Source organism: Betta splendens, chromosome 4 (assembly GCF_900634795.4).
Source record: "Betta splendens chromosome 4, fBetSpl5.4, whole genome shotgun sequence".
NCBI lineage: Eukaryota > Metazoa > Chordata > Actinopteri > Anabantiformes > Osphronemidae > Betta > Betta splendens.
The window spans coordinates 12157340-12182830 of NC_040884.2; the positions used below are offsets into that span (position 1 = coordinate 12157340).

Consider the following 25491-nt stretch of genomic DNA (forward strand, 5'->3'; position numbering starts at 1 on the left):
TCCCAACTCTTTATCGCTCTAATTATAACCGAGATGCAGCAGCAATTCAAACTCGCGACGCTCCCCCTCTCACCGCCTCGTCTTCCCTGGCTGCGTGCAAACGCCCGTGAATCAGCCGCGTTCACTTATTATTGTGTCTGTCCGTGTGGTCGGCTGCAGAAACACGCTGGCAGGCCGCTCCTCTTCACTCGCTGTCGACAGGCGGAGAAGGAAGCGCAGACAGCAGCGCGTCGCTAAGCCTGAAGTCAGGCACTGCTGCTTATCTGATGGCCGGAGACGAGCGGCGGCGCTAATCGGCAGCGAGATTTGCTCGCTGCAAAATGTCGTGCCCGTTGTCAGAATTTCACTTCTCTTTTCACCAAAGCATTAACGTGGAAGAAACGAGGCCTTTTTTAAGGGCGGCGGCGGCGCCGTGGGCCAACGCGGACGCGCGACCCGGACCGTCACCTTGAGCCCAACTCTCAGGACGGAGCCGCAGACCATGGACCCACGCGCTGCCCCTCCGTGCGAATGAGCTTCTGACCTATTTACTTCAGCCGCCTTCGAACTTCTGAGCGAGCAAAAATAGCTGAGTCGGCCAAATGAAACTGCTGTGGGTCAAGCAGCTGCCGTTGTCCCCCAGCGCCTTCAGGTCGTCTCCTCCGCTTCGTGCGTCTGATGAGTCGCCAGCTTGTCTCCATTTCATAGCGAAACCGAGCCGCTCACGCCGTGGAGCCCATATCTGCTGGCAGCGGCGCCTCGGAGTCGAGACCAGAGAAACGAATGACGGGTCGCTGTTCACACTCCGTTCTCGGGACTTAGTTGTGGTTAGTAGAGATACGAGGAACGATCCTTTATCGCAGCTCATCTGCTGCCGGTAGATGTTCCGCCGTCTCACCCTCTGTCCAGCGGGCCGACCGCCACCGGTCCCTGCTCCACAGAGCGACAGCGCGGTGACAGCGTCAACAGCACATAATAAGCTCCAACGAGGCTTCACAACAGTTTCTCTTTTTGTGTTCCAACCGCCATGACCCTGATCAACACCACAGCGGTATTTTGGTTACTATCTGGTTAGGCCTCCGGCACTCTGACAGCTACCAGCCTCACACACACACACACACACACACACACACACACACACACACACACACACACACACACACACACACACACACACACACACACACACTCTCTCTCTCTCTCTCTCTCTCGTCCTCTGAAGTAACATTTGAAGTACAAGTATCATTTTATTCCCACAGCTCGACATTTGTGACATTTCCCACGTGCTCGGCAGATTGTGATCCACTGTGGCTTTGTCCTCACGCTGGGACTCAGAGTCACAGCTCAGTTGATCGGCGCCTCGGTGATGGGAAGGAAACCTCAAACCCCTCCTCTCTGACACACCACTGGGCAGTTGGTGCACATCTTAGCAAAACAGGAAATTTCACGTTTCCTCTGCTGCTTATAGCAACAGTTTGCATCACATTACTTCTGCATATGTTCACACACACACGCGCGCACACACACTCACAGTCCCACAACAACGCAGCCACATTTTTACATCAGGGGATCACGACTGAGGTCTGGCTCAGAACCGCACAGAAACAGCAAGCAAGCGATAGTTTGGGCACGCTCGTGGAGCCAATGCTCTTTATTTCCATATTGTACTGCGTCAGCATGCAGCGTCAGTAAGACGTGGGCCTCAGACACTTCTTTTTGATAGATTTGTGCAGTATGTTGGGTTTGAGGTTAAAGAGAACAAGGATTGATATGACCAGAAAAAAAAGACAGATGGGAAGAACAAGCAGGATGTACCACAGGACCGACTCCCCACCTTCATCCACACACAGGAAGGGCTGCAGCAGCTCCACCCTGTGCGTCACGCGGACGTGATCTTCACATTCGATGTTGGATTTTCCAACCACATCGACTGTCTCTGTTGCGTTAAAGGTCCCGAACCACTCGCTCTGGCAGCAGTTGAACGGGTTTCCCGTGAGGAACACCTGGTGGAGCTTGGCAGCCAAGGCGCTGGCCTGGTCCGAGGGGATGGTGGACAGGCGGTTGTCCCTGGCGTCCAGCACTCTCAGGTCCAGATGTGTTAGTGACGGGGGGAGGTGGGCCAGGAAGTTCCCAGAAATGTTTAAATACTTCAAATGTAGGAAGGGGGAGAAGTCAAAGTCTTGGATGTGAGTGTTTCCTAAGCCGAGGTGCTGTAGGGTTCTGCCGAGGTCTCCCATCGACTGCTGGACGACGAGTCCCGGGTTGTCAGACAGCTCCAGGTGCGTCAGCTTCAACCCTGCGAACGCAGCCGAGGGAACCACCCTGATGCCGCAGCCCCGGAGGTGCAGCTGCTTCAGGGACCCGACGGATCTCCAGTCCACGCAGGGCGACGGGGCCTCCGTCCGGACCTCGGCCTCCTCGGGGAAACAGATGCGGATGCCGTTGAAGCTGAGGTCCACGGTCCTGAGGCTCGGCAGCGAGGGGAAGAGCCGCGCGGGCAGCCGCTGCAGGCGGTTGGCGCTCAGGTTGACGTACGTCAGGTTGCCGAGGGCGCCGAGCGAGCCGGCGTCGGCGACCACGCCGCCGAGCCGGTTGCCGCTGACGTCCAGCTCGTGCAGGCTGCCGGGGAAGCGCTCCGACGTCAGGTTGAGGCTCCGCAGGCAGTTGGCGCGCAGCCGCAGCCGGGACAGCGCGGGCATGCTGGCGCCGAAGCCCCGCGGCAGGTAGTCCACCTGGTTCCCCGCCAGGTCCAGGACCTCCAGGGACGAGACGTCGCCCTGGAGGCTGTCGTTCCACAGCTGGGCCGTCACGTTGCCCGCGTGCCCCCTCAGGTTGTAGAACTCCACCGTGGCGGTGGCGTTGGCCGCCGAGCGTTCGTAGAAGCGGATGGCGTTGTGCGACAGGTAGAGGTTGCGCAGGCGGCTGCGGTCCGGCAGGAACGGGAAGAAGAGCAGGCGGTTGTCGGAGAGGTCCAGCGTCTCCAGCAGGAAGGTGTCGTTGGCGTCCGGCTTGGAGATGAACCACTCGATGGAGTTGTGGCTGGCGTTCAGCACCTGCAGCTGGGCCATGTCGAAGTCCACCAGGCAGAGCAGGGAGTTGAAGGCCAGGTTGAGGCGCTGCAGCCTGGCGCTGCCCCTGAAGGCGTCGTCCAGCTCGAACAGCAGGTTCCTCTGCAGGTCCAGCTCCCTGAGCTGCTGGAGGTCCCGGAGCGAGGCCTCGTCCAGCCGCTGCAGCAGGTTCCCGGACAGGTTGAGGTACTCCACGGACGACAGGTTCTGCAGGAGCACGGCCGCCATCTCGTCCTGGAGCTTGTTCTCGGACAGGTCCAGCGCCCGGAGGCCCGGCAGCCGCTTTAATGCAGCGCCGCTTTCTTCGTAGCCGACGTAAAGCTCGTTATTGGCCAGATTTAAACTTTCCAACAATTCCGAGTCTCGGAAGGCGTTTGATTCTAGTCTCTGTAAACGATTGCAGGCTAAGCTGAGGGTCTTTAGTGCGGGGTAACGGGCCACGGCGCCGTCCTGTAGTGTCTGGATGTGGTTGTAGTTGAGCTGCAGCTCCTCGGTGTTGTCCGGCAGCCCCGGAGGCACCGAGGAGAGCCGGCCGCCGCCGCACAGCGCCGTTCTCTGGATCTGCAGACAGAAGCACAGACCCCACGGGGCTTTTTACGCAACAGTCGTCTGGTTGTCGCCGTGACTCATCAGAGCAGCGTTTCATGTCCAGAGACGCGGCATCAGGCCCGACCCACAACGCACTAATCTACATATCAGTGTGTTCTGGATGCCAGGTTTCACGCGACGCGGGGGAGAAGTGACCTTTATTGCCTAATTATGCGCATTTAAGACGTATGTGCGACATCATAAAGGAGACTTCTCCCTGTCTTCCCACGGCGATTGTGCAGCTAATGTATTGGAGTTCTGACAGAAAGAACATGAAGCCTGACAGAGCACTTGGTAAACGCTCCGTCCATTCTAGAGGCGCGAGGTGCAACGTCAGCGTGTACAACATATGACATTTTCAGTAACTTCACACATGCGGTTTCAGATTATATGATGATACGACTAAAACCTTTGCTGCAGTCGGACTAAGGAAGAGGTTTTACCAGCTGGCACGGGCTCTGCTGCGGGTGACCGGAGGCGGCCGTCAGGATTATCCATAGGGGTAGCAGGCGCCGCAGGGTGGGGGTGGGCCCGTGGACCGGCATTTTACCATCCTTACTGCTGAGCGGACGGCACAGCGTGAGGAGAGTCGGCGCTGGAAGCACAAAAAAGTCGGTTCAATGGAGTCACGAAACCCCTACAGTGAACGCTTTTATGGTGGAATCCTTCAAAGCCATCAGTGGCTGAAAATGGCTGCTCACAGGCGAGGAGGTGTGTTTATACTGCAGTTTAGTCGGAGAAAACATTTTGAACACTTGTTTTGAAAATGGCTAAAAATCATGAGAGAATTGTTCATCCAGTTCATTTTTTGACTTCGACGTCGTTTCATTTTCTATTGGGTGTGACTCACCCTGAGAGAAAGCTTTATATAAAAGTTGGAATCATTTTCTATCTAGATATTTCACAATTATTTTCCATTTTATTACCTGTTGTACTGAGGTCATGGTGCTTCTCTATAATATCTTGGTTTAATTTCAGGAACCAACGCTGGACATTTTGGTAAAATTTCCCCAATTTCATACAAACCGCTGTGTGACGCATTCAAAGATGGAGCGTCCGTCTTCCTTCTTGCTTCGCATGCTATTGTGAAATTTTACCATTCTTGCTTTTTTCTCAAGGCCGACTCTGTTACTCTGTGTTTTTCCCTTCATTCAATGTTAATTCTGGTCCCTCTGCATCTAATAAATACACGATAGTGCGTAGCTGCTCGGCTCTGAGTCTTACTGGATGTGGAGCAGCTCGGTTGAGAGAAAAACACACAATTCACGTGGAGCAAATACACAATATGGATCAGTGTCACAATCAGGATTTAAACTAAACAATGTTAGAAAAGCAGCTGATTGAGTTGAGTGACACTGTGCAGCTTTTCTTTTACTGGTTTCACATTACTACGTTACCACCCGACTGCACGAGCACATTCCTCTGAGAAGAACCTCTGTGACATCTCCTGCAACGGCGCCTCGGTCACTGACGCGTTCACACAGCACCAACAGCAAACACGCTGGATTTCATCCCTGCTCGTTTCAAAGAGGCGCGTTTGCACGGCCCCGTGCAGCTGCACAGTGGACCGGGGGCGTCGGTACTTACTCTGGTGGGCGGCTGCGGGGGTCCCGGGCCCCTGGCGCGCGCTCCCCTGACCCGATCGCTGTTGCGTCGCACACGGTGCCGAGCTGCCTGGCGTCCTCCGCTCGCGGCGCAGCACTGATGCTTCTCTTTACTATTCACGGAAGCAGGCAGGCAACGGAAGCCTAGTCACATGGACAGGCTGCAATCAGAAAGCGGTTCTCAAGCCGGGGGCCACAGGAAGGCGAGTGCAGGCTCTACAGCTTTCAACCAGCGCTGCACTCCCCCCCACCCCCTCACAATGATACGACGGTGGAGTTGTTGTTCAGGCAACGAAGGTTGGTAGCTGCTACCACAAAAACCCAACGAGAACACACCCATCACACCCTCTGCTCGTTCTGATCAGCCAAGCTAGTAAAGAGGAAACCACTGTACACACACGCCCTTCCTGTCTGATCTTTTGGCCTGTCACTGCATCAGCCCTTACGAAACACACTGCCACGCTCGGCTCCGTGTGCGTGGCGCCGTTCAGAAGGGCCACGTCCGCCCCGACGCAAAGCAGCATCGCACGGGGCGATCGTCGGCACGGGTGACGGACGCCGAGCGACGTCAGAGCCCAGCGACAGGCACCGGGCGAGGGGACAGTCTGTTGGTGTCAGGATGCTGAGGGGCCCCATCGAGGCCCATCCTGTGTTCAGCTCCACTTTTAAGCTTGAGTCTTCTCAGCAGTCACCCATGGGGACAACAATGGGGAATTAGGAATCAGGAAGTGACGATGCCGTCCTTGGAGGCCTGATTTGTTAGTGATTCCTTCCTGTTTTTGCACATCTCTAGCTCTCACTTCTGACTTTGTTACGTTTATGTGGCAACAGGATTTATTTAATGGCAAAGGTTTGTGCTGAACCTGAAGCATAGTTGTGTTCAACTCTCAGCATTGTGTTTGAGTTTGGTAAACTCAAGTCCAAAGCTATAATGAATGTGTGAACAGACTGTATGTTACATTACGTGTCACTCATACAGGAGATGTTGCTTCAGAACAGTGACAACAGCATAAAATGGGTCACCAATAAGAAGGAAGAGAAATTTCTTTCGGGGGTTCCAATGAATCACAAAATGCTTGATTAGCAGACCAATATACAGGCACCTGTGCAGGTAACGGCCTCCGTGCCATGAAGCCAGGGCTCTGCATTGGTGTGTTGTGTTACTGCCACTGACTTCAGCTGTAGCCAAAGGTCAAATGTAGGAACTTTTTCTCTGTCCATTTCGGGATGTGATGCCTATTTGAGGCTTCTCACATGGTACCGCATGGAAATTAGGATTCTATTTCAAGAGCCGAGAAGATGCTGCAGAGGTTGGGGCGTGAATGTGTGAAGTGGGCTGATGTTAGCCAACGCATCATCACGCGCACGAATGTCCTTCATCCCTTTGACACGAACGCCTCATTAAACCTTCTATGCTACAGCTCAGCTTAAACAAACATACTGGATGCCACATTAATAAAGATAATGTAGAAGAGGACCTTTTCCCCCTAAGGTTTCACACTGCACGTGCCCACACTTTTCTGTGGTGTGAAGCTATTTGCATAACATTTACAGGATCATTAGTGGCCCCTTGTGGAAATAAGATGTAACTGATTCCGGAGGTAAACAACAGGATGCACAGATCATTTTCATCCCTATCTTATATCCCATCGTTTGAATGCGAAACAAGAAAGTTCTTATGTCCTAACTGATGTTTTTTTACTTATTATTCTATTTTAGAATATATTTTAGAATTTCGAGTTGTTACTATATATAATCCTTATTATTGTGAATTTGATTAATTATTTGAACAAACCTAACATATAATCACTCTTAACTTTCACTTGACCTGGTTTGTAAATGTAACGTCCCGTTTTGTGTCAACTCTGTTGACGAAGGTTATTTGTGTCATTACAGCCTTGGATCACACGGTGGCGCTGTTTAGCAGACTTTTACCAGGACAAATAGTTTTGTTGTCGTTATACAGGAGGGCTCATACCAACCACTTACCTGCCTATTCAGGTGTTTACTAAATGGTACTATAGCAAATATTCTATTTTGTTACTAAATACTGCTACTGTGTCTATGACAGTGTCATCAAACTATTTCACTATTTCCATGATGACACCACTGTTGTCAAATAAAGTTCTGCTCATGTTTGATATGAACCTCATATTTTAAACGTTTCAAAGTTTGATGTTAGCCTTTTTAACACAAAAATAGGTTTCCTAAGAGTGGCACCATGTAGACTTTATTTACCGGCCTTATAGTCATACAGTATCTATAGTACCATAGATAAAACCATGAAATAAATAGTGTGTAATACTACGTAGCACATTAAAAAGGACAGACATTAACATGATACGGGAATAGCTGTCAATGTTACTGATGAGCTTGTTGTTTCAGACCCACTATCTACACACATGCATGACAACTGGTCTGCACGTCCTCTATTGGAAAATACAACATCAGATCACGTCAGTTTGTCCTCAGAACAACGGAACCCAGTCATAAGCTATAGTTCAACTGTTGATCCGTTAACTCATACAACAGGCAGCAATTCATAACAACTACTGTTACACTGAATAAAATGGTGTTTTAAAGTATTTGCCACAGTTCACAGGTTGGCTGCAATTGAACAGACATAAAATCTCAAGTAACTGCCCGAATCATATCAAATTCTGTGATGTCCTGTAAAATAAAATAGTCCAGCAGCTGAACTTTAAAAGTGGACACTTCCAGTCCCCACCCAGTCCGGTCTCATCCTGACTTCATGTTGAGCGGTAGTAGAAATGCCCACAGTTCTCCTCGTGTGTGTGACTAGAGTTATTCTGCGATGAATCAAACGCGGCCTCTCAGCCTCCAAAACCTTTTGACACAGTGCGACAAACACGGTTGGCACCTCGCCGACAGACGAGTCCTGCGCTCGCTGGCGGCCCGTTAGCTTAAACTGCGCGCGTGGTTCCGCCGTCAGCCGTCCAGGGGTTTCCCCAGGTACACCATGGTGACCTCAGTGTTGCCGTACACAGCTGAGACGGCGGGGAACAGGCAGGCCTTGGGCAGTCCACGGAACGCCACGCCGAGAAACTCAAACCCCCTCTCGAAAGCCAGCGTCTTGTCGTCCATGTCTAGGATCACTCGTATTCTCTCTCCGATCTGTGGACAAACGATTGAGCGGTGAGTTACACATGTGCCAAAAGCAACGGGGAAACGCAGCGCACGGCTCTTACCTGGTATTTGGGAGCGTTATTACACTGTGGGAAGTTTCCATTAACCTCTCCGTTATGAAGCAGGTTGTTGTCCACCAGGTTCCAGCCCCAGCTCTGGTCGTCGCTGCCCAGCAGGGCCACGTACCCCTGGCACTGCATCGCCGCGCGCTTGGTGGCGATGCCGATCACCGCCACGGTGCCCAGGGGGCCCTCCCACCAGATCTCCCAGGCGTGGCGCCCCTCGGAGAAGCCAATCTTGCCACGGGCGCCATCGGTGCTCTGGGCGATGGGGTTGCGGTGCAGGGTGAAGCCGTTCTTCTTCACGTAGACGTTACGGGAGCAGTCGTGGGAGCTCAGGGCGAACTGGAAGGCCTTGAGCTGTGGACGACAGGAAAATGCCTGTTGCTTTACAACTGTGGTGATGAAAAAAAACCAAAGACTTTGACACAGTGTGCTGCTATTTAGGCCTTTACAAAACAAAGCTTCTGTAAGTTGTTTTGCAATTCCTGAACTTATAGGTACTTTAATTGTACAGAGAAGAGTTGAGCCCTATTCTTTCTGTTCAAAAGATTAACTGTGTCTTCTAGCTCCATATGCTCAGACTGAGCAGAGGAGCATAGCACAGAGGGCTTTTGCCCATTCAGCACATTTTTCAAGCAACCAGAGGCAGAAACACTGGAAACTAGCTGAGCACTTTTCAACATAAACTAAGAAACCCAGAGTAAAGTAGCAGTAGTGAAAGTATTCCTACAAACAGTGCCTCAGTGTTGCTTTTTGAATTTCCCTGCATATAAAGCACGTCGTTATTCAACAAACAATTACTAAGGTTTCAATGTACCCAATATTGTTTTCAGTTTCTAACAATAGATCATCAGTGGGGTCGCACTAGATCCAGCGAACTGACCCCGATTCGGTTGTGTAATCAGTCACGTTTCTGAACAAATAGTACCAATCAGCCCGAGGTTGTGGCTCATTGATCGTTCTCTCCGCCGAGGCAGAACCGAACCGAACCGAGCCGCGCCGCCCCGCGCCGCGGGACCCACCTTCCCCCTGTAGGTGAGCAGGTTGCACAGGATGTCAGACCGCAGAGCCTCGTCGCTCAGTGTCCGAGTGCAGAGGCTGCGCCACACCTCGCTGTTTTCATCCGCCAGGATGTTGTTCCAGTGCCAGCAGACCAGCGAGCAGCGCATGAGGTCGGACAGCTCCAGGTAGGAGAAGACGTGCTCCAGGACCCGCGCCGGCAGCCTCCCGGCCACCCCCGCGCCTCCTCCGGCCGCGGCGGCGTAGGGAGAGCCGGCGGAGCTGCAACTGGCTGCCGCTGCGGCGCCGAGGCAGGAGGAGCCCCCTCCTCCACCGGCCGCTCCGGACATTACAGCCCTGCTCTTCGCCGACGTCGCCAGGCGAAGGAATAGTCTCACCTTACACCGAAGAATGGTTGTTAACACAAGCGAAATAGCGACATTTTACCCATAAACCCGCACACAGGTCGCTAAAACCACAACAGTGCAGAGCCTACTCTTCCCCGTTCAATCGCTGAATGGAGACGATGCGTCAAGGTCCTAGAAGAGCAAAGAACGTGGTACCAGCGTAGATGTTAAAGAGGCGCACAGAATAAAGTGTAAAGGTATTGGTTTCATATGATGATAAAATAGAGATAATAGGTTTAACATTCACGCGTTGTCTTCTGATGAAAAGTGCATTTTCAAGTGCAATATATTTTAGTCCCTGCAAGGACCGCAGAGCGGACATGATAATGAGCTCAGAGCTGCTACAGACGCAGTGACATAATATTGAACATAAAGACGACTACGTTAAAGTGTTCAAATAAAAACAAACAAACAAAATTACATTCAAAAGCAGTGAGTAAAACTGAGTTTATTTAGATTTTAAAAAATTAACGTGTTCTCTGACCCGTTACGCCATTTTTATTCCAATAATTCACAAACGGTAAATTCAAATTTCAAAACAATGTTTAATGCAAAGAGTAAAACGACTCGGTATTCAAGCCGAAACCGAGCTTTTTAAAGAAATGCAGTATTTATTATTGGCAGACCACGTGACGCTATTCGGAAGTGACGCGCGGTGCTCAAAAGAGTTCAGCAAAGCATCTGGGAGCAAAACATCAGCTAGCCTCGTTTGATTAAACAGCAGAGGGCCACGGGACGGTCAGACGCGTTACCTGTAAGTTATCGGCCGCTGTTGGACTGACGGGCTCCGGTCTCCGTCCGCGGGCTCCGGGCGGGCGGGTCTGCGGGGCAGCGCTGCCTCCTGTGCCGTGCGGCCTGTTGACAAGCTGCCCCCCGTCTGTGTGCGTGCGCTGTCCGGGGACAGGCCGGCGGTTTGCCGCGGTCAGACAGGTGCCCAGCGGGTCGGCGTGGACGTCGGAACCGAGCCGCGGGGACGAACACGGTCCGCTAAACGCACGCGGGGCCGCCAGAGACGCGCGCGAGCTAAGCTAGCTAATGGAACAAAGCCCCGCCGCGTTCACCTTTAAAATTCTTCCACTTACAGGTGCCATCTTTATTTTTGAAACATAACGTCACCCTCGAGAAGAAAAATTCTGTCACGGGCGGTTGGAACTCAACAACTTTGTTGTTCTTGTTGTCATGCCGTGCTTGCTTTCTTGTATTTATACCACATTTATTACCGTGGTGATGCGAATCAGTTTCATTACCATGACGTTCTAAACGTAACGTAAATACCCGCTTTGTCCCGAATCAAAACGCGCATGAACTAAAACGCAATAAAGAACGGAATGTGTCAAAATGAGCAGCGTCGTGGCTCAAATGTAGCTGGAAGGAACTGATGCGTCTCTGTCACACACGCCTTGAGTTCCGCTGCACAGGCTCAACCACATGTTTTCATGCGTCACATTTGGATTTAAAAACAATAAACTGCAGCAATAAATCCATTTTGGGTCCCGCGCTGGATTTCATCCAAAGTCAAACTATTAGAAGCACTACGGTGTTTTTAACATTCTCTGTAGACCACGCCGAGGCCGTTCAGGTTTACAGTGAGATGAGTTATTGGAGGACGGGAGTTTGAGTGATGTTGTGGTCCGGTGGCGGCCGCGTGCGCAGCGCTAGAGGGCAGCACAGCGGGCGGCGACCTGCTGCGTGCGACCTGCACCTTTATTTCCCCCACTTCACACCGAGTTCAGCTCTGTATTGCAGTCTTACGTTCTTCAGAACACAAGGTCACCAACATGGACAAATGGAGAAGCCTCGACCTCTTGATGCTCTTCATCCCAAATCGTTATGTCATGTTTAAAACACAACTTACCGTTCTGATCCGTGATATACAATACCTTTGTTATTTGTTGATGTACTGTACGCAGTTTAATGTGCAAAAATGATATTATATCTGAATTAATTGGACAATGTGTAAAAATTGGGAAAAGCACCATTCACTGCTATGATTTTAGAATTTGTTTACTGTATATAGAAATTAGAGCATTGTGAGGAAATAGATGACACAATACTTTGCTCGATGCAGCTGATGTTGTGTGTGTGCTTTTTTTAATGCAGTATTTGTGTGTAGGAAAACACCATGAATCCTGTGTACAGCCCTGCGCCAACAGGGGTTCCCTTCGCCAACAGTAAGGGTATAAGCTACCCAGGTAATTACGTGTATTTAATGCAATTTATTATTTTTTTCTAAAAATGAGCCGTTTTAATGAGTACTGATTTGTTTTGGGTTTGTTTCCACCCTGGCAGCTGGATTCCCCGTTGGCTACGCGGCAGCTGCCCCAGCGTACACCCCCAGCGTCTACGCAGGAGCGAACCCTGCGTTCCCCAGCGGTAATGTGGATGTTCTAATGCAACTCACTGGAGGTTAAAGCACTGCACATAAAAGTATATCATCTGTAAGAATATTATGGGATAGAACTTCAAATTACTTGAAGATAATAGTAATGTGTTAAATTACCCTTGCTTAAATTAGGAACGAATGAAACCAGCCAAGAATAAAGAAAAATCATATGACTACTAATTATTCCCACTCCAGAAAATATTAACAACATTCTGGTTATCACACGGAGACAGACGTATTTGTACATTATTTGCACCTGTGGAGTGGAAGGATGCCATCATGCTCATGTTTGTCACAGCCTGCTCTCATTAAACCTCCACATGCTACAGTCTTAGTGGGACCTTGGGAAATTACCTGAGATGTCTCACACAAGTGGGCACCTAACTACTTGCTGATGGTGCACATGTGGGTGTTGAGACAGAGATTTGTTTACTAAGGTAAAGCTTGAGTCTGCAGACATGAACTGAAATATGATATCAAGACCTTAGACTAGACTGAGGGAACCAGTTGTTGTATAATATGTATTTTTTAGTTTGTTTTCTTTCTTTCATAAACTGCCCATATGCTGCAAATCCTTCACAGCATTCTACTGATAACAAATCTAATTTGATCCACTGATCCAATCCAGTGGTTCCAGCTGACTGCCAGTAACTGGAAGGGAGCGCACATTTGAAAACTGGCAACACTAATGTCAAGGTTGTTGTTATTCCTGCTCCAGGCTATGCTCCAGGCACTCCTTTCAAAATGTCCTGCTCTCCTAACACGGGGACTGTCCCACCATACTCCACCTCACCCAACCCCTACCAAGCTGCTGTTTACCCTGTCAGGAGCACCTACCCGCAACAGAACCCCTATGCACAGGTCAGTACAGCTGTGCAGGCAAAGAACTAAAGGCATTGAAGGTTGAGTCTGGTTTGTCTGATTTATATGCCGTTGTGCTCTTTGATTCAGGCATTAATACCATCACAACAACAAGGGGCTTACTACACACAGCCGCTGTACGCTGCGCCACCCCACGTTATTCATCACACGACAGTGGTCCAGCCAAATGGGATGCCAGCAGCCATGTATGCCCCGCCCATCCCTCCTCCCCGCCCCAATGGTGTTGCCATGGGAATGGTAGCTGGCACAACTATGGCCATGTCAGCTGGTGAGCCCAAATGTTTTGTCCAGGTTATTTTACAGTATATACATGTATATACACATTAATAGATAGAAATAGAAATTATACGCACGCTAGTGTTTTCTGAACATGCTACAACACTCAGGCTGATTTAATCTCACCGTCATGTAAACATATACAAAACTAAAACCACCTATCCACTGTAAAACGAATAGAAATGTGAGATTCTGAGGTTATTCTGTTGGTGCTGCTTCTCAGGAACCCTGCTGACAACCCCATCACCAGCTCCTGTTGCCCCCCACCCAGTGTCCATGGCCACTTACCGGCCTCCTGGCACACCCAGCTATAGCTATGTTCCCCCTCAGTGGTGAATAGGGAATTGTGAGTATGATGCACGGACACGTTAAGCAGAATAACGTTGACTAAAGGCACCTGCTGTTCTAAACGCACCACTCCTACATGTTGCTCTCTCTCCAGGTCAGGGGACAGTAGATATGCATTCACTCTCTACTCCAGTGTTTTTTGCTATTGGCGAAGAGCTGCTCTGTCAGCGTCTGCCGCCAGTTACTCTTCTTCCAGCATAATGTGAATCTAAAACTCAACTACATAGAAAAAGGCCAATTCAGAGAGTGGGGGTGAAGAATAGGCCCATTCCCACCACCCCCTCTTAATGGAACAAGGCTGCATCCTACACCAATCACCCCCAGCGCCAGCACCTCGACAGCCTGCTGCATATCTCACATATAAACAGCAAAGCCTCCATGCAAACTCTTCTTGTGACTGTCATGCAGGTTTTTATAGCTTAAAGTCTTACATGGAGAAAAGGGAGATTTTTTTTTTTAAACTCGGGAGGACACATATGATGTTGAATGCATGTGTATATATAGATATATGAAGTAATGCTAGCTCAACTTACCTGCTGTGACAGATGCAAAATCAAGAAAAGGCACACATCCAAAGGAACTAAAAAATAGTAATAATCTGCAATGCTGAATCACCAGTGACCATGTCTTAAATGTGAAAACAAGACAAAAAACATTTGTACATGCAAAAACATACCTGCACATCCAAGTGCAGACTAACTAACCAGTACTATTTTCATTGCTTTGTGTTTTGGTAAGTGACGCTAAGGTTTTGTTGTTTCTGTCAGTGATGCAGCATATGAATTAGTTCTGTCCATTCTTTTTGTATTTTAGGAAAAAGATGGGTCTTTGGGTTTGTGCCTCAGAGTGACGACATTCCACCACTCAATCATCCAGTGTTTTCATTTAAAGGTTGTGGAAATTGACGTGTGTGTGTGTGTGTGTGTGTGTGTGTGTGTGTGTGTGTGTGTGTGTGTGTGTGTGTGTGTGTGTGTGTGTGTGTGTGTGTGTGTGTGTGTGTGTGTGTGTGTGTGTGTGTGTGTGTGTGTGTGTGTGTGTGTGTGTGTGTGTGTGTGTGTGTGTGTGTGTGTGTGTGTGTGTGTGTGTGTGTGTGTGTGTGTGTGTGTGTTGAACGAAAGAGAGAGAGGCAGAGGACTGAAATTAAAAACATTAAAGGTGGTGGCAGCACCATATTTTAAATTGTAAACAAGTCTGTCCTTCTTGTAGGCCTAAAGCACTACATTATGATCTAGTTCATCTCTTAGTGATTAGCACTACTGAATAAAGGCACTAACTCAAACCAGTCTACAGAGACACCAGACCCTCTGACATTGCTTGTTGTTTTACCTCAAGGTTCCAGGCTAACCCGACAGTATCTCTGTTTGATACATGCTTTTCTATGTTGCCTCAGTCATCTCAGTTAAAATTCTGTTTTGTAATTGTTATTTTTGTGATTTTGGTTCCTGTTTTGTATTCTAAAGAGACCAAAAATAAAAACAAATATAAGAATAATTATTGTTTTCTATATTGTGTTAGCAGCATTTGCAAGTGGGACAATCTCTGTCGTTCCAATGTTGATTTTTATATAGTTTTTATATTTTTTTATATTTTACTAGCATACTTTTTCATCCATTGTTACCCCCACAATCAATTGTAGGATTCAACACAACCCAGTGTCTTCCGAACCACTGTACATGTATAATGTATGAATGTCAGTGCAGATAAAAGATAAAAAGAGAATGTACCTGGAACATTTAAACATTTTGCAGTCTCAGCTGAATCCATTTTATTTGTCTTTTTTAATCAGAATTGACATCAATGCACTTTAACATGTATGTTCAAGGCTTTCAAGATGCTATACAATACATTTATAGAGAAATATACAGAAAACACTGCAAATGCCCCTAAGCAGCAATAGGACATCTGCCTCGACTGGTTGGGATGAGGGGCAGTGAAGAGAAAACATAAACAGTTGGTAGCGTTAGTATCTGCTCACTGAAAACATGAAGTATCAGTTTGCCCTTTTTAAAGTTTTTTAACCATTTGTTCCAAATGAAACTAATAGAGAGACTTTTCAAATCTTCAACTTTAGCTTGAACTTTTTCATACCTCAGGATACAGACTCAATTTAAATTCTAAACCAGTCTTCAAACATTAAATTATCAATATTCCTTTTGTTTTTTTCTTGTACTTTTTATTTTATGTGTGGAAGGTCTTGTCACACCTTAGAGTATGAGAAGCTTTTAATAATTTTCATATCGTGTCATCTATTTTTATATCAGTGATCTGCCTTCTAATACAGAGCTAGGCAAACACGACAGATATTCATCTGAAAAGCACAGAGCTCTTGAGATTCCGCCATTGTCTGTTTTTTCTAAATCACTGACCATAATTTTCAGTCCTTAAACTGTCTTCAGCTCCTCTCAGCAATTTTTCTGGGATAAATTCCTAAATTCATGAACAAGGCTTTTGATTTGAAACGTCTGACAAGCGGACATGTACCAGCTAACAACAACCACTAGGTGGCGGTAAGGTGACTCCGCGGAGGGCGTCTGCTGGTGGATGTCAACGAAGAAGAGCAGCTCCCAGAGTGCAACGCGGCGCGCGAATTTCTGTTGTGTTGCAGAAGGTAGAAGAATCAGATGCACCTTTATTCCTAGTTGAGTTGTCTTGAACGTGTATGGCGCATGCTAACGTGATAAAACAGAGCTTAACGAACGTACAGTGCCGTTAGTTTGCGCGTCCTGCACTCGTTGACGTAAGTGTTGCTCATTTGCTCAGAGGTTGTTGCTTTAACCTGTGCTGTTTCACTTACAGTATGTCAAAGTCTAAATAAACGTTGATCAGACGTCACGTTAAAGACTACATTTGTCGTTTGGTGTCACCTGGACCACCTTCCAGTGTTCTCTGACATTTCATTCTCCATTTACAGTCCTCATAAGGTAAAATATGTGACCTGTGTGATACGTTGATACGCAACAATCAGTGATCAGTGTTTCTGAGCAGCTGGTTGATAATGCAGACTTAATCAGAAGCTGAAATGTACACACATCCATGCTCGTAATTTGAAAGGCAGAAAAGTTTTAGACCCAGGAAATCCAGGTCCCTAATCTAACCTGCTGTAATAATTCATGTTAAAATCTATAGGCATGTAACAATAGAATTACACACACACACCGAATGATTCGTTATGCAATTTACTTGTGCATTCATAATTGGGTTTGTAAAAACCTATTTAAAAGAGTCAAATATTTATTTAGTTCAGTTCGTGCACCAGAAACAAATAAAGCTGTTGTGTATAATAAAAGGATTAATATAAGACGCATGTGGCTGTTTCTCCAGGTAAGAGGACCGACTGCGTTTTAGCAGTGAGCAAAGGATGAGCAGCCCAGGACAGAGCAGCGGCACCAACCAAGCAGCTGAGCTCTTTGAAGGTTTGTGGAGGCAGCTCAGAGATTGCCACCAGAATGTGCTTCAAGGTAAAGACTTTCACACAGTTTGATACAGAAGTCAGATATCAAAATAAAATTGCCTTTGATGTTGCTATTTTGTTTGATCAAGGCTTGAAAAATTGGTTTCAGTGTTTCATTTTTGCTGTTTTTAGAACTGGAGGCAAAAGTGAGTAAATTGAAAAAGGAGCGCTGTCTGTAAGTATGCTGAGTAGTTGGGCCCTTCATCATGTGAAAATCAATCAATTCATCATGTCAAAATGCTATATAACTCTAAATTAGTCATGGCTGCATCTAGTAATGATTTTGCATGTATTCAGCAGAGCATGATGATGTGTTCAATAAACAGTCAAGATCCGGACCTATTACATTTAGTGCAATTTAACAATTTAGGAGCTCAACCCAGCAAATAATTGTGTTTTCACAGAGATGCTCAGAGGCTTGAGGTGTTTTACAGTCGTAATCAGCAGCTGAAGGACCAAAACAAAACCCTGCAGGATGCCATCAGTCTCTTAGAGGAAAGGTACAGTAAATGATTGTTGATACTGATTAACAGTTGAGGACTCAACTGTTTTGGGTTTTAATTAACACAACAGTGACCTCTGGTGGCTTGTAAAACCTATGTCAGCAGTTCAAACGTGATACATCACAAGAAAACATCTTTGTCAACTGTTTCCAGGCTCAGAGCGGGAGAGTGTGATCAGTGTTCCATCCTAGAGGAGAGCCTGAAAAATAACCAGGATCTCATCACCGCTCTGAGTGAGTTTATTGACTTTTCTGCTTTAGGTAAATGTGGAGAAATAACAGCTTACAACAGAAGCTGTTGTAATTGACAAACACCCAGCTTTACTGTGTGATGCTGGGTTTTTTACCACTAAAGCCATGTACAATATAGACGATCCCACACAGTATGAGTAGATACAACGCTGCTGCAGCAGTAATCATGGTTGTGTGAGTATGGTCATGTGTGAGACTCGTATTGTTTGCTTCACAGAGAATGAAAGAAACCATCTTCAAGAAGAAAACAGCAGACTTCATGCTCAAGTACAAAGGTTAAAAACATCTTGGTAAGAGCTTTGTGTTATTTTTTAAATATGTCAGACTGCTAAAAATAAAAAGGAATTTCCCTAGGAATTAGTCCCACGGTGGGGAAATTTGTCTGCATTTGACCTATTCTCTTTGGGAGCGGTGAGCTGCCACATAGCGGCGCCACATATTGTGTAGCGTTTTACTCAAGGACACACCTGGAGCCAGAAGGTCCCAGAACTGGGCCAATGCTCTACAGTACTTCTGAGCTACCAGGCCAAATACTGCTGGTTTAAAGTTAGTCCAACACAGTTTTCACTTCTGCTCTGTTGGAAGGCAGGTTTTTTCTCCACGTTATCGTAGGAGAACCAGCTTCCAGTTCAGTAAGTTTTAAGCTGTGGTGGTTCTGCACAGGAACAAGCCTTGGTTTACGATGGTTTCTGTTCCCAGTTAAGCACTGCAGGTGTTGTTTTTCTCAGCTCAGAGCGTCCAGTCACGTCTTCACCAGAACATGAAGACTGCATCATCCCAGACTCTCCAATACTGTCCAGCTCACTGCCGGTGGTAAACAAGCTAAAGAAACGTAAACGCATGGACCAAAGCAAACACGTCCGCTACGCAGAACTGCCTTCACCACAGTCCAACAACTCACTCTTTAATGGTTGGTCTGCCTTAAATGACATGTCACAGTTCCTTCTGTCTGGATCCCCAGTCTGACAACTTTGAACCTTTTAATTACTTTTGTCATTGTAGAAGTGACTAAGGAGACTGCTGATGCATCAAAGTATGTTGAAAGAGCAGAGCAGAGAGTGCTTGTACCCAACACATGTGAGCTGGACACATCCCCAGGTGTGACTTCCTTTTTATAATATATGTACTGATGTGAAATATGTGACTGGAGATGTGTTGTGACATAGTTCTGTCTTTGATGCAGAGGATGTGATTTACGATGCGGAGGTGGTTGCAGATACCTGTGCCCTCGAACCCGTTAACAACCAACACATGGTATGTGAGGTTGTTTTGTTTTAAAACTTTAAATCATATTTCTTGCATTTAACCTGATTTTCTCGTGCTGTCGTTTCAGAAAACGATTTCAGCCCGGCAAAGCAGCTCTAAACCTCCCTGGAAGAACGTTCCTGCAATGTGAGGATATTCATTCATTCATTGTCCTAAAGAGCACAAACTACTACAAGTCCTTGATGCATTGGATGTATTTCAATGTCATATTATTGTTTAACCCACCTCAAGGTCCTCCACTTCATCCAAGCTCATCCATTGCCTAGACTCAAGCACAGTCTCTCCTTCTCTGCTTCCACGTGTAAAGAGGTTCTCAGACAGATGCTCTCTTAGCAAAGCAAAACGCAAGAAGGAGGACAGTGAGTCGGACATTCAACAGGACAACAAACAAGTCCAAGAACAGGTGGAGAGTCTAAAGGAAGCTCAGAGGACCTCCACAACCACAGGCGAGCAAAGCTTTGAGAAGCAGCCACTGGACAGCAAGGTTCGGCACAGATGTGTTACAGTTTGTGTTTGTATCATTCAGAAGCAAGATGGCCACCTCATTATCTAACCCATTCAAGGTTCAGCTGGTGGGAAATGGCGCTTCAAAGCAAAACCCAAACGTTTCCTCTGCCAGTCCTTTTAAGAAGCCAAACAAGAATTGGAAGAAAGAACCAGTCGGTGGAAAGGAAACAACCCCTGAGCACAATCTGACATCACACCACCAACATGAAGAGGATGAGGGTCAGTCTGGAGACTGTTCACACGGTCCGTTCAGCAGTTCTTTAGATATGCAGATGTTAATGTGAACATCTGTTATCCAGAGGGAAGGAAGCTGGAGCCCACGTGGAGCATTGACCCTGCACTGGACCTGTCTGCCTACGATAGCGAGTGCAGAGGAGATGAGGTAAACTGCTGCTCATGGTCACTGTCCGTGCTGCTACATTGTAGCTTCTTTATAGTGTTTTTTTCCTTTTTGGACTTTTAGATGTTTTGTTTAGAAAACTGAGTCACTTTTATTATTTATTCTGTCTTGCAGGATAAAGAACCGTGCCCTGGGGAGCTGGTGGACACAGACTGCACATGGGTCAGTCACAGTTTACTGCAGCGTCAGGGAGAAAACAGCCAGGACAGAAGGAGTGTGACGGGTAAATGTTACCACAGCGTTTCATTGAATTGCTCACTAAAACATTTTTAAGTGACGCGAATGACACTGAAGTTATTGAAATGATCTCACACAGGTTGATCAACGTAAACTATTGTAATGGTTTCATCTGTTTTCTTTAAGGACTTGGCCAAAAGGCAAACGACAGCTTGGACATGATGTTTGATGCAACGGCTCATGAGGAGTACAAGTCTTACAACTCTTCACGTTTAGCCTGTATCCAGGCTGATGAGGATGATGATGTTGATGATGCTGAGGAAGAGGAGGATGAAGAAGACGACGACCTTGGTGAAGAACTGTTGTTGTGATCGGTATGATCGTGTTTCATAATGATCAGCTTGTGAACTTGGTCCTGTTTGTTCTCCACATTAGAGCGCGGTCGTCCTGCAGACGCCTCGTGTCTCGGTAAAGCTCGGTAAGATGGGAACACACGCTGCTTATGGTACCGTCAGACGTCTGGATGCTCACAACCTCCCTGTTCTTCAACCATCAGGCATCCAACATTCGCACATGTCGCAGTCATTCGCAAGAAAGAGGAGAGGCGAAAACTGAAGGGCACCACCTGCAAGGAATGTGAAGTAGTAAGTACAGCATGTGGTGTGTGACTATAAACGGTGTCAGCTCTGACCCCCTCTCACGTCTGCCGCTCTGTCTGCCAGTATTATGCTCATCTCCCAGAGGAGGAGAAACAGAAGAAGCTTTCTGCGTGTTCAAGGCACCGCTTTCTTTACGTCCCTCCCTCTACTCCAGAGAACTTTTGGGAAGTTGGATTTCCATCAACGCAGACCTGCATTAACAGAGGTACTGTTGCCGCCCTATTGTTTTAAACTAGGGGTGCCCAACACTGGTCCTTGAGAGCCACAGTCCCGCTGGTTTTTCAACTCTCTCTGCTGATTACCTTGATCAGGTGTGTGTTAGCTGCTGATTGACTGAACATACCTGGTCAAGGTGATCAGTATTAGCTGGGACAGGGAGAGTTGGAAAACCAGCAGGACTGTGGCTCTCGAAGACCAGGGTTGGGCACCCCTGGTTTAAACCATCATGTACAGCTGACTCAGCTCAACTGGCAACAGACATAGACTTAGAAACTCAAATGAGAGACGTTTATGAGATGAACATGTAACATGAGGAGGAGTCAAACTACCTTAAACCTTTGCACAATTCTTGTATATTAAATCTACAGGAGAAAGTGATCTCTTTCCTTCTGATTGTAGGTTATATTAAGGAGGAGAAAAATCCTACAGCACGCTTACGAAGAAGACAACCACTTAACGCTTTATTCTCCCCAAAGCAAAGCCAGCAGGACACCTAAAAGCAGAAGCAGCTAGAAGTGTTCTAATGATCTAATTACACCTCATCATCATCAACATGTATTTAATGGCACAGAGAAGTAAATTATATTTATAGAACCAATGATATGTTCGAAGATCGTTTTTAAATGAGTTTGTGCAGGTGCACGTGACAAAAGCAGCAGCCTTTCTAAATGATAAAGGCGTATAATCAGACCAGACAACGTTCAACATAATAAAAAATGAGTCAAATGAAAAAACAGTAAGGATGGAGGCTTTTATTTGGTTGGCAGGTTGAGAGCATGCATAGAAAAGTTAGAAAAATAGTTTTTGTTAATAAGTGCAAGTTGAGAGCTGCAGCTTCCTGGTCGCTAAGGAGATTCTCTCTCAGAATACATGAGCAGGGCCTCGCCAGCGTGACTGATGACCACGCTGTGGACACAACACACAATTAACACGCTGAAAACATCTTTATCATTATTATTATGGTGTGAGACAAAGAGTGAAAGCAGGAGAGATACTGACCATATGAGAGAAGCAGCATTAATGTCCATGTTGAAAATGAAAGGTGAAAGACAAATGGCAGTCACCTGAGAGAAAGCAATGTAAAATACCCTTAGTTCAACCGTCTTTAGTGAGAACTTTGAAAGAAAATTAGAAATCACCTTAGAGAAAAACATCCAGATGCCGACGTGCTCGAGGGACGGTCCAGTCTTCAGCTTCACGGTGGCCAACAGCAGGAGGAAGCCCAGCGCGGCGCTGTGGGATGAAACCACACAGACTCACTGAACACAACATCAACATACCTTATACGTACCAGCAACTGGACGTCCTTGGTCACTTCATCATTTGAACGTCTACCTGACCTAAATCCATTTTCTTAGCTCCTTTCCTACTCTTTGGTCATGTCTCATGTCATAAAGGCGATCTTTGTGTATTAAGATGGACAATCAGCTGTTTTTCTTGTTTTGAGCAGTGTGTGTGAATACTACAAGTTGGTTGTGAGGACGTGTCTCTTCACCTGGCAGCGCATCCACAGTGAAATATGTGAGACTGGAGGGAGGGGAACTCCAGGACGCCCACCAGATCCCCTACACACGCATGCACACACACACACACACACACACACACACAGAGTACTGTAGATGCTGTGGCGAAATGTGATCACGAAGGTTCTCGTCGTCCTGGTGTCAGCTGCTTCGCTGATAGACTTTAGGGAGGTTCGTACCTGTCGGGTGAGCGGCCGCAGCCAGCAGCAGCACGCTGTTACACAGAGCAGAGGAAACTGGGATCAGCCACTGAAACCCACACAACGTGCTCCAGGTCGCAAAGCACAGTCTCTCCTCACCTGAACACGTAGTTGATGCACTGCTGTTCAAGGTCACTACAATGAAAACAAGGATTAGTAATGACGAGTAAGTGAGGGAAGGAACCGTCTGGGCTCTGACCCACCTCAACGTGCTGGACCTGTGATGGACCTGAAACACCCTGTAGGCACCTGACATCAAACCGTGTATAGAATTAGATCAGAGCAGTGCACACATACAGAGTAGAATTATTCCCCAGTCACTTAAAACATGACGGAACCACTGACTATTTAAACCAGGCTAGTTCCCAACTTCAGTGCATTAATCTGTGACTGAGGTAAAAGACTGTGTCCTGTCATTTCAGGCAAAACAGCGTTCGTAGCATCTGGAGCTGCTAATAATGTCATGCTTTACACACTCTTTAAAGCATGAATGAAACTCACCAACACAAACCAGATGAAACACAGCCCACATGGAGCCGCTGTGGTCCAGCTGTGAAGGAGGCAGACAGTTATGACAGCAGCTTAGTAACAGGAGAAAGGTTCTGCAGCAAAGGGTTTCTCATCTGATTATTACCTGAGGGTCAGAGTAGAGGAGGTTGGCGGCTGAAACCAGCATGAGGCAAACACTGAAAGAAGAGCCAGCACATTAGACAAGGAATGCGTTTGTTCTTCAAATGCAGGGTTTTAATTTGGACTTGGAGTAATAAAAACAACCACCTGCTGGTGATGAGAGCAAAGCATGTGTGAAACCACATCACAATCCTCAATAATGAGGAGAAGCTACGAACCTGGTCAGCTTGAGCCACTGGGTCTTCTGTCGGATGAGAGCAGAGAGACAACGCGTGGAGCTGCTGTTCAAGGCCAACTATATGCGTTCACGACAGGCGAGTGTTTTACTGCACTTACCCCTCTCTGCACCACCTTCAGCATAACGTAACTGACCACGTGAGAGGAATTCTGAAGAGTGAAGAAGAAAGGAATGTCCTGCAGCGAGAGGAGAGACACCACCCGTTGACATGAAGCTGTCTGTATCTGGCGTGAGGGACCCCGTGCAGTTATGACGTACTATACGCGATAGAGCTTTGGATCCAGCGTAAATGTTCCCTACAAACAGGAGCGAGGCCGGGAGCCAGGACAGAGCTGCTGACCTGCAACGGGACAGAGGGACCTGAGAGAGAGGCCGCACGCGTGCCGTGAGCGCCCGACGCCCGACGGCGTTACCTGGTGATGCGGCTGATTTCCACCCACCCCAGCTTTGCAAAGAGCAGGAGGAGGACGGCGCCGATCAACGTCTGCCATCTGATAAAAAAGCAGTTCACGCGGTTAGTGGACAGAAGGGTGTAAGGGACACACGCTGGCTTCAGGGACCCAGCGTGTGTCTGACTGACCAGCTAAACACAGCGTCATAAAAGGAGACGTCACATGTTTCAGCTGCAAACTATAATCATTAGTAACTAAGAAGCCAATTTTGGAAAAGTGATACAGGATAAACAGTGTTGCAGCATCAAACCTTACTTAGAGAACTATACAAAGATGGAAGAAGGTCAATGTACCTCCTGTGTGCTTTTGTGAGTGACATTCATTATTACAATCATCCCCAGTGCACAGTTTAAACGCGTGGTGGACTTTGAGGGGATCACAGATGTTGATGATACTCACCCCTGGAACAAGGTCGGGTAGGTGAAGTTCAACACGGACAGGACGAACTGAAAGCAAAAACAACAGCGCTCATTGAAGCCCTGATCCATTTTGCAACTCATCACGGTCACAACAGCTGCTGCTCCGCTCGTCCCTTTGCTCAGAGGAGGGGATGTTGTCGACGGGCTCGCGTCGCTGCTTATTCACGACGTGGCCCTGATTGCATGTTTGCATGGAGCAGTCACGCTTTTCTGCACAGGTAAACGGGAGCCCCGCCGTCTCCCGTCCGTGCAACAAGTAACTTAACCCAACCTAAGTGACTGAACTGCACGTGCAGTATATTCCGCTCGTGTCCCTCTTTAGAAACAACGAGCTTTTGACAGTGTTATTCCGAGTTCACGCGTTCGTCACTCACCTTATTAGTGAAGTTGGATAAAACGAAGACGAAGCAGAAGGCGCATCCTGTGACGTGTCTCCTCCACTGCATGTTGAGCCGGAGTTTCTCTGCAGCAGAGACATGGTTTCTGGAAAACACTAACTCTGCATTTCAAATATTGAGCTCGATTCAAACTAAACACACGAAGGTCGGAAACTTCCCTCACGCTCACTGGTGACGCGTCAAGGCGGCGTTACACAAAGATCGTCTATGTGGAGCGAGCTGATGTATGGTCCAAAAATGCAGGCTTCCAAATTAGGCTCACATTTATACTTAAATTGTTAAATGCTTCTGGTAAGTGCTGTATTATAAGTAAACCAGTATTATGTTTCAGAATAACTATTTTTTGTAGTAAATGGATTTTTAAAGTGTACTCATTGTTTATAGCGTAGACATAATATTGTGTCACTGAACTGAATTTCTACGCTCTGATGGACCTACAAAAAAGCAGCAGAGTG

The 25491-nt window shown here is 47.3% G+C and overlaps 5 protein-coding genes across 20 annotated transcripts; 2 read left to right on the forward strand and 3 right to left on the reverse strand.

The window, feature by feature from the left end:
* Positions 1-1597: 1597 nt before the first annotated feature.
* nrros (negative regulator of reactive oxygen species) lies at positions 1598-5570 on the reverse strand. The gene is made up of 3 exons (XM_029149187.3): positions 5223-5570; positions 4079-4230; positions 1598-3608 (listed from the first exon to the last, which is right to left on the reverse strand). The coding sequence occupies exons 2-3, from the start codon at positions 4178-4180 to the stop codon at positions 1665-1667; spliced, it is 2046 nt and encodes a 681-aa protein (XP_029005020.1). The 5' UTR covers positions 4181-4230; positions 5223-5570; the 3' UTR covers positions 1598-1664.
* A 1872-nt stretch (positions 5571-7442) lies between these two features.
* On the reverse strand, positions 7443-10740 carry fbxo45 (F-box protein 45). 2 transcript variants are annotated; one of them, XM_029148171.3, is made up of 4 exons: positions 10607-10740; positions 9471-9845; positions 8449-8805; positions 7443-8374 (listed from the first exon to the last, which is right to left on the reverse strand). In XM_029148171.3, exons 2-4 carry the CDS (start codon positions 9795-9797, stop codon positions 8189-8191), a joined length of 870 nt encoding a protein of 289 aa, XP_029004004.1. In that variant the 5' UTR covers positions 9798-9845; positions 10607-10740; the 3' UTR covers positions 7443-8188. The 2 variants fall into 2 exon arrangements, with proteins under 2 accessions (XP_029004004.1, XP_029004002.1); XM_029148169.3 differs by lacking the exon at positions 10607-10740 and adding an exon at positions 9944-10272.
* fam168b (family with sequence similarity 168 member B) lies at positions 10446-15234 on the forward strand. Of its 5 annotated transcripts, none has more exons than XM_041070461.2 (7): positions 10446-10608; positions 11955-12046; positions 12144-12260; positions 12956-13098; positions 13189-13387; positions 13619-13741; positions 13838-15234. In XM_041070461.2, exons 2-6 carry the CDS (start codon positions 11977-11979, stop codon positions 13729-13731), a joined length of 642 nt encoding a protein of 213 aa, XP_040926395.1. In that variant the 5' UTR covers positions 10446-10608; positions 11955-11976; the 3' UTR covers positions 13732-13741; positions 13838-15234. The 5 variants fall into 5 exon arrangements, with proteins under 5 accessions (XP_040926395.1, XP_055364003.1, XP_029004005.1 ...); XM_055508028.1 differs by having other exon boundaries at positions 10447-10608; positions 11968-12046; positions 14557-15234; XM_029148172.3 differs by having other exon boundaries at positions 10451-10608; positions 11968-12046.
* Positions 15235-16318: 1084 nt separating this feature from the next.
* On the forward strand, positions 16319-21910 carry rbbp8 (retinoblastoma binding protein 8). Of its 2 annotated transcripts, none has more exons than XM_029147474.3 (19): positions 16319-16480; positions 17065-17201; positions 17327-17369; positions 17599-17694; positions 17851-17930; positions 18166-18238; positions 18677-18858; positions 18951-19046; positions 19132-19202; positions 19282-19340; positions 19446-19698; positions 19778-19940; positions 20021-20103; positions 20236-20344; positions 20485-20649; positions 20734-20776; positions 20855-20942; positions 21021-21162; positions 21576-21910. In XM_029147474.3, the coding sequence occupies exons 2-19, from the start codon at positions 17102-17104 to the stop codon at positions 21671-21673; spliced, it is 1944 nt and encodes a 647-aa protein (XP_029003307.1). In that variant the 5' UTR covers positions 16319-16480; positions 17065-17101; the 3' UTR covers positions 21674-21910. The 2 variants fall into 2 exon arrangements, with proteins under 2 accessions (XP_029003307.1, XP_029003308.1); XM_029147475.3 differs by lacking the exon at positions 16319-16480 and adding an exon at positions 16539-16664.
* A 3-nt stretch (positions 21911-21913) lies between these two features.
* On the reverse strand, positions 21914-25277 carry LOC114853740 (transmembrane protein 241). 10 transcript variants are annotated; one of them, XM_029147486.3, is made up of 15 exons: positions 25013-25261; positions 24619-24665; positions 24181-24258; positions 24026-24107; positions 23866-23943; positions 23748-23773; positions 23534-23585; positions 23401-23449; positions 23103-23148; positions 22999-23034; positions 22879-22913; positions 22672-22741; positions 22316-22409; positions 22176-22240; positions 21914-22082 (listed from the first exon to the last, which is right to left on the reverse strand). In XM_029147486.3, exons 1-15 carry the CDS (start codon positions 25082-25084, stop codon positions 22022-22024), a joined length of 891 nt encoding a protein of 296 aa, XP_029003319.1. In that variant the 5' UTR covers positions 25085-25261; the 3' UTR covers positions 21914-22021. The 10 variants fall into 10 exon arrangements, 8 of the variants coding, with proteins under 8 accessions (XP_029003319.1, XP_055364001.1, XP_029003316.1 ...); XM_055508026.1 differs by having other exon boundaries at positions 22176-22409; positions 23674-23773; positions 25013-25269; XM_029147483.3 differs by having other exon boundaries at positions 23674-23773; positions 23866-24107; positions 25013-25266.
* Between the last annotated feature and the right edge of the window lie 214 nt (positions 25278-25491).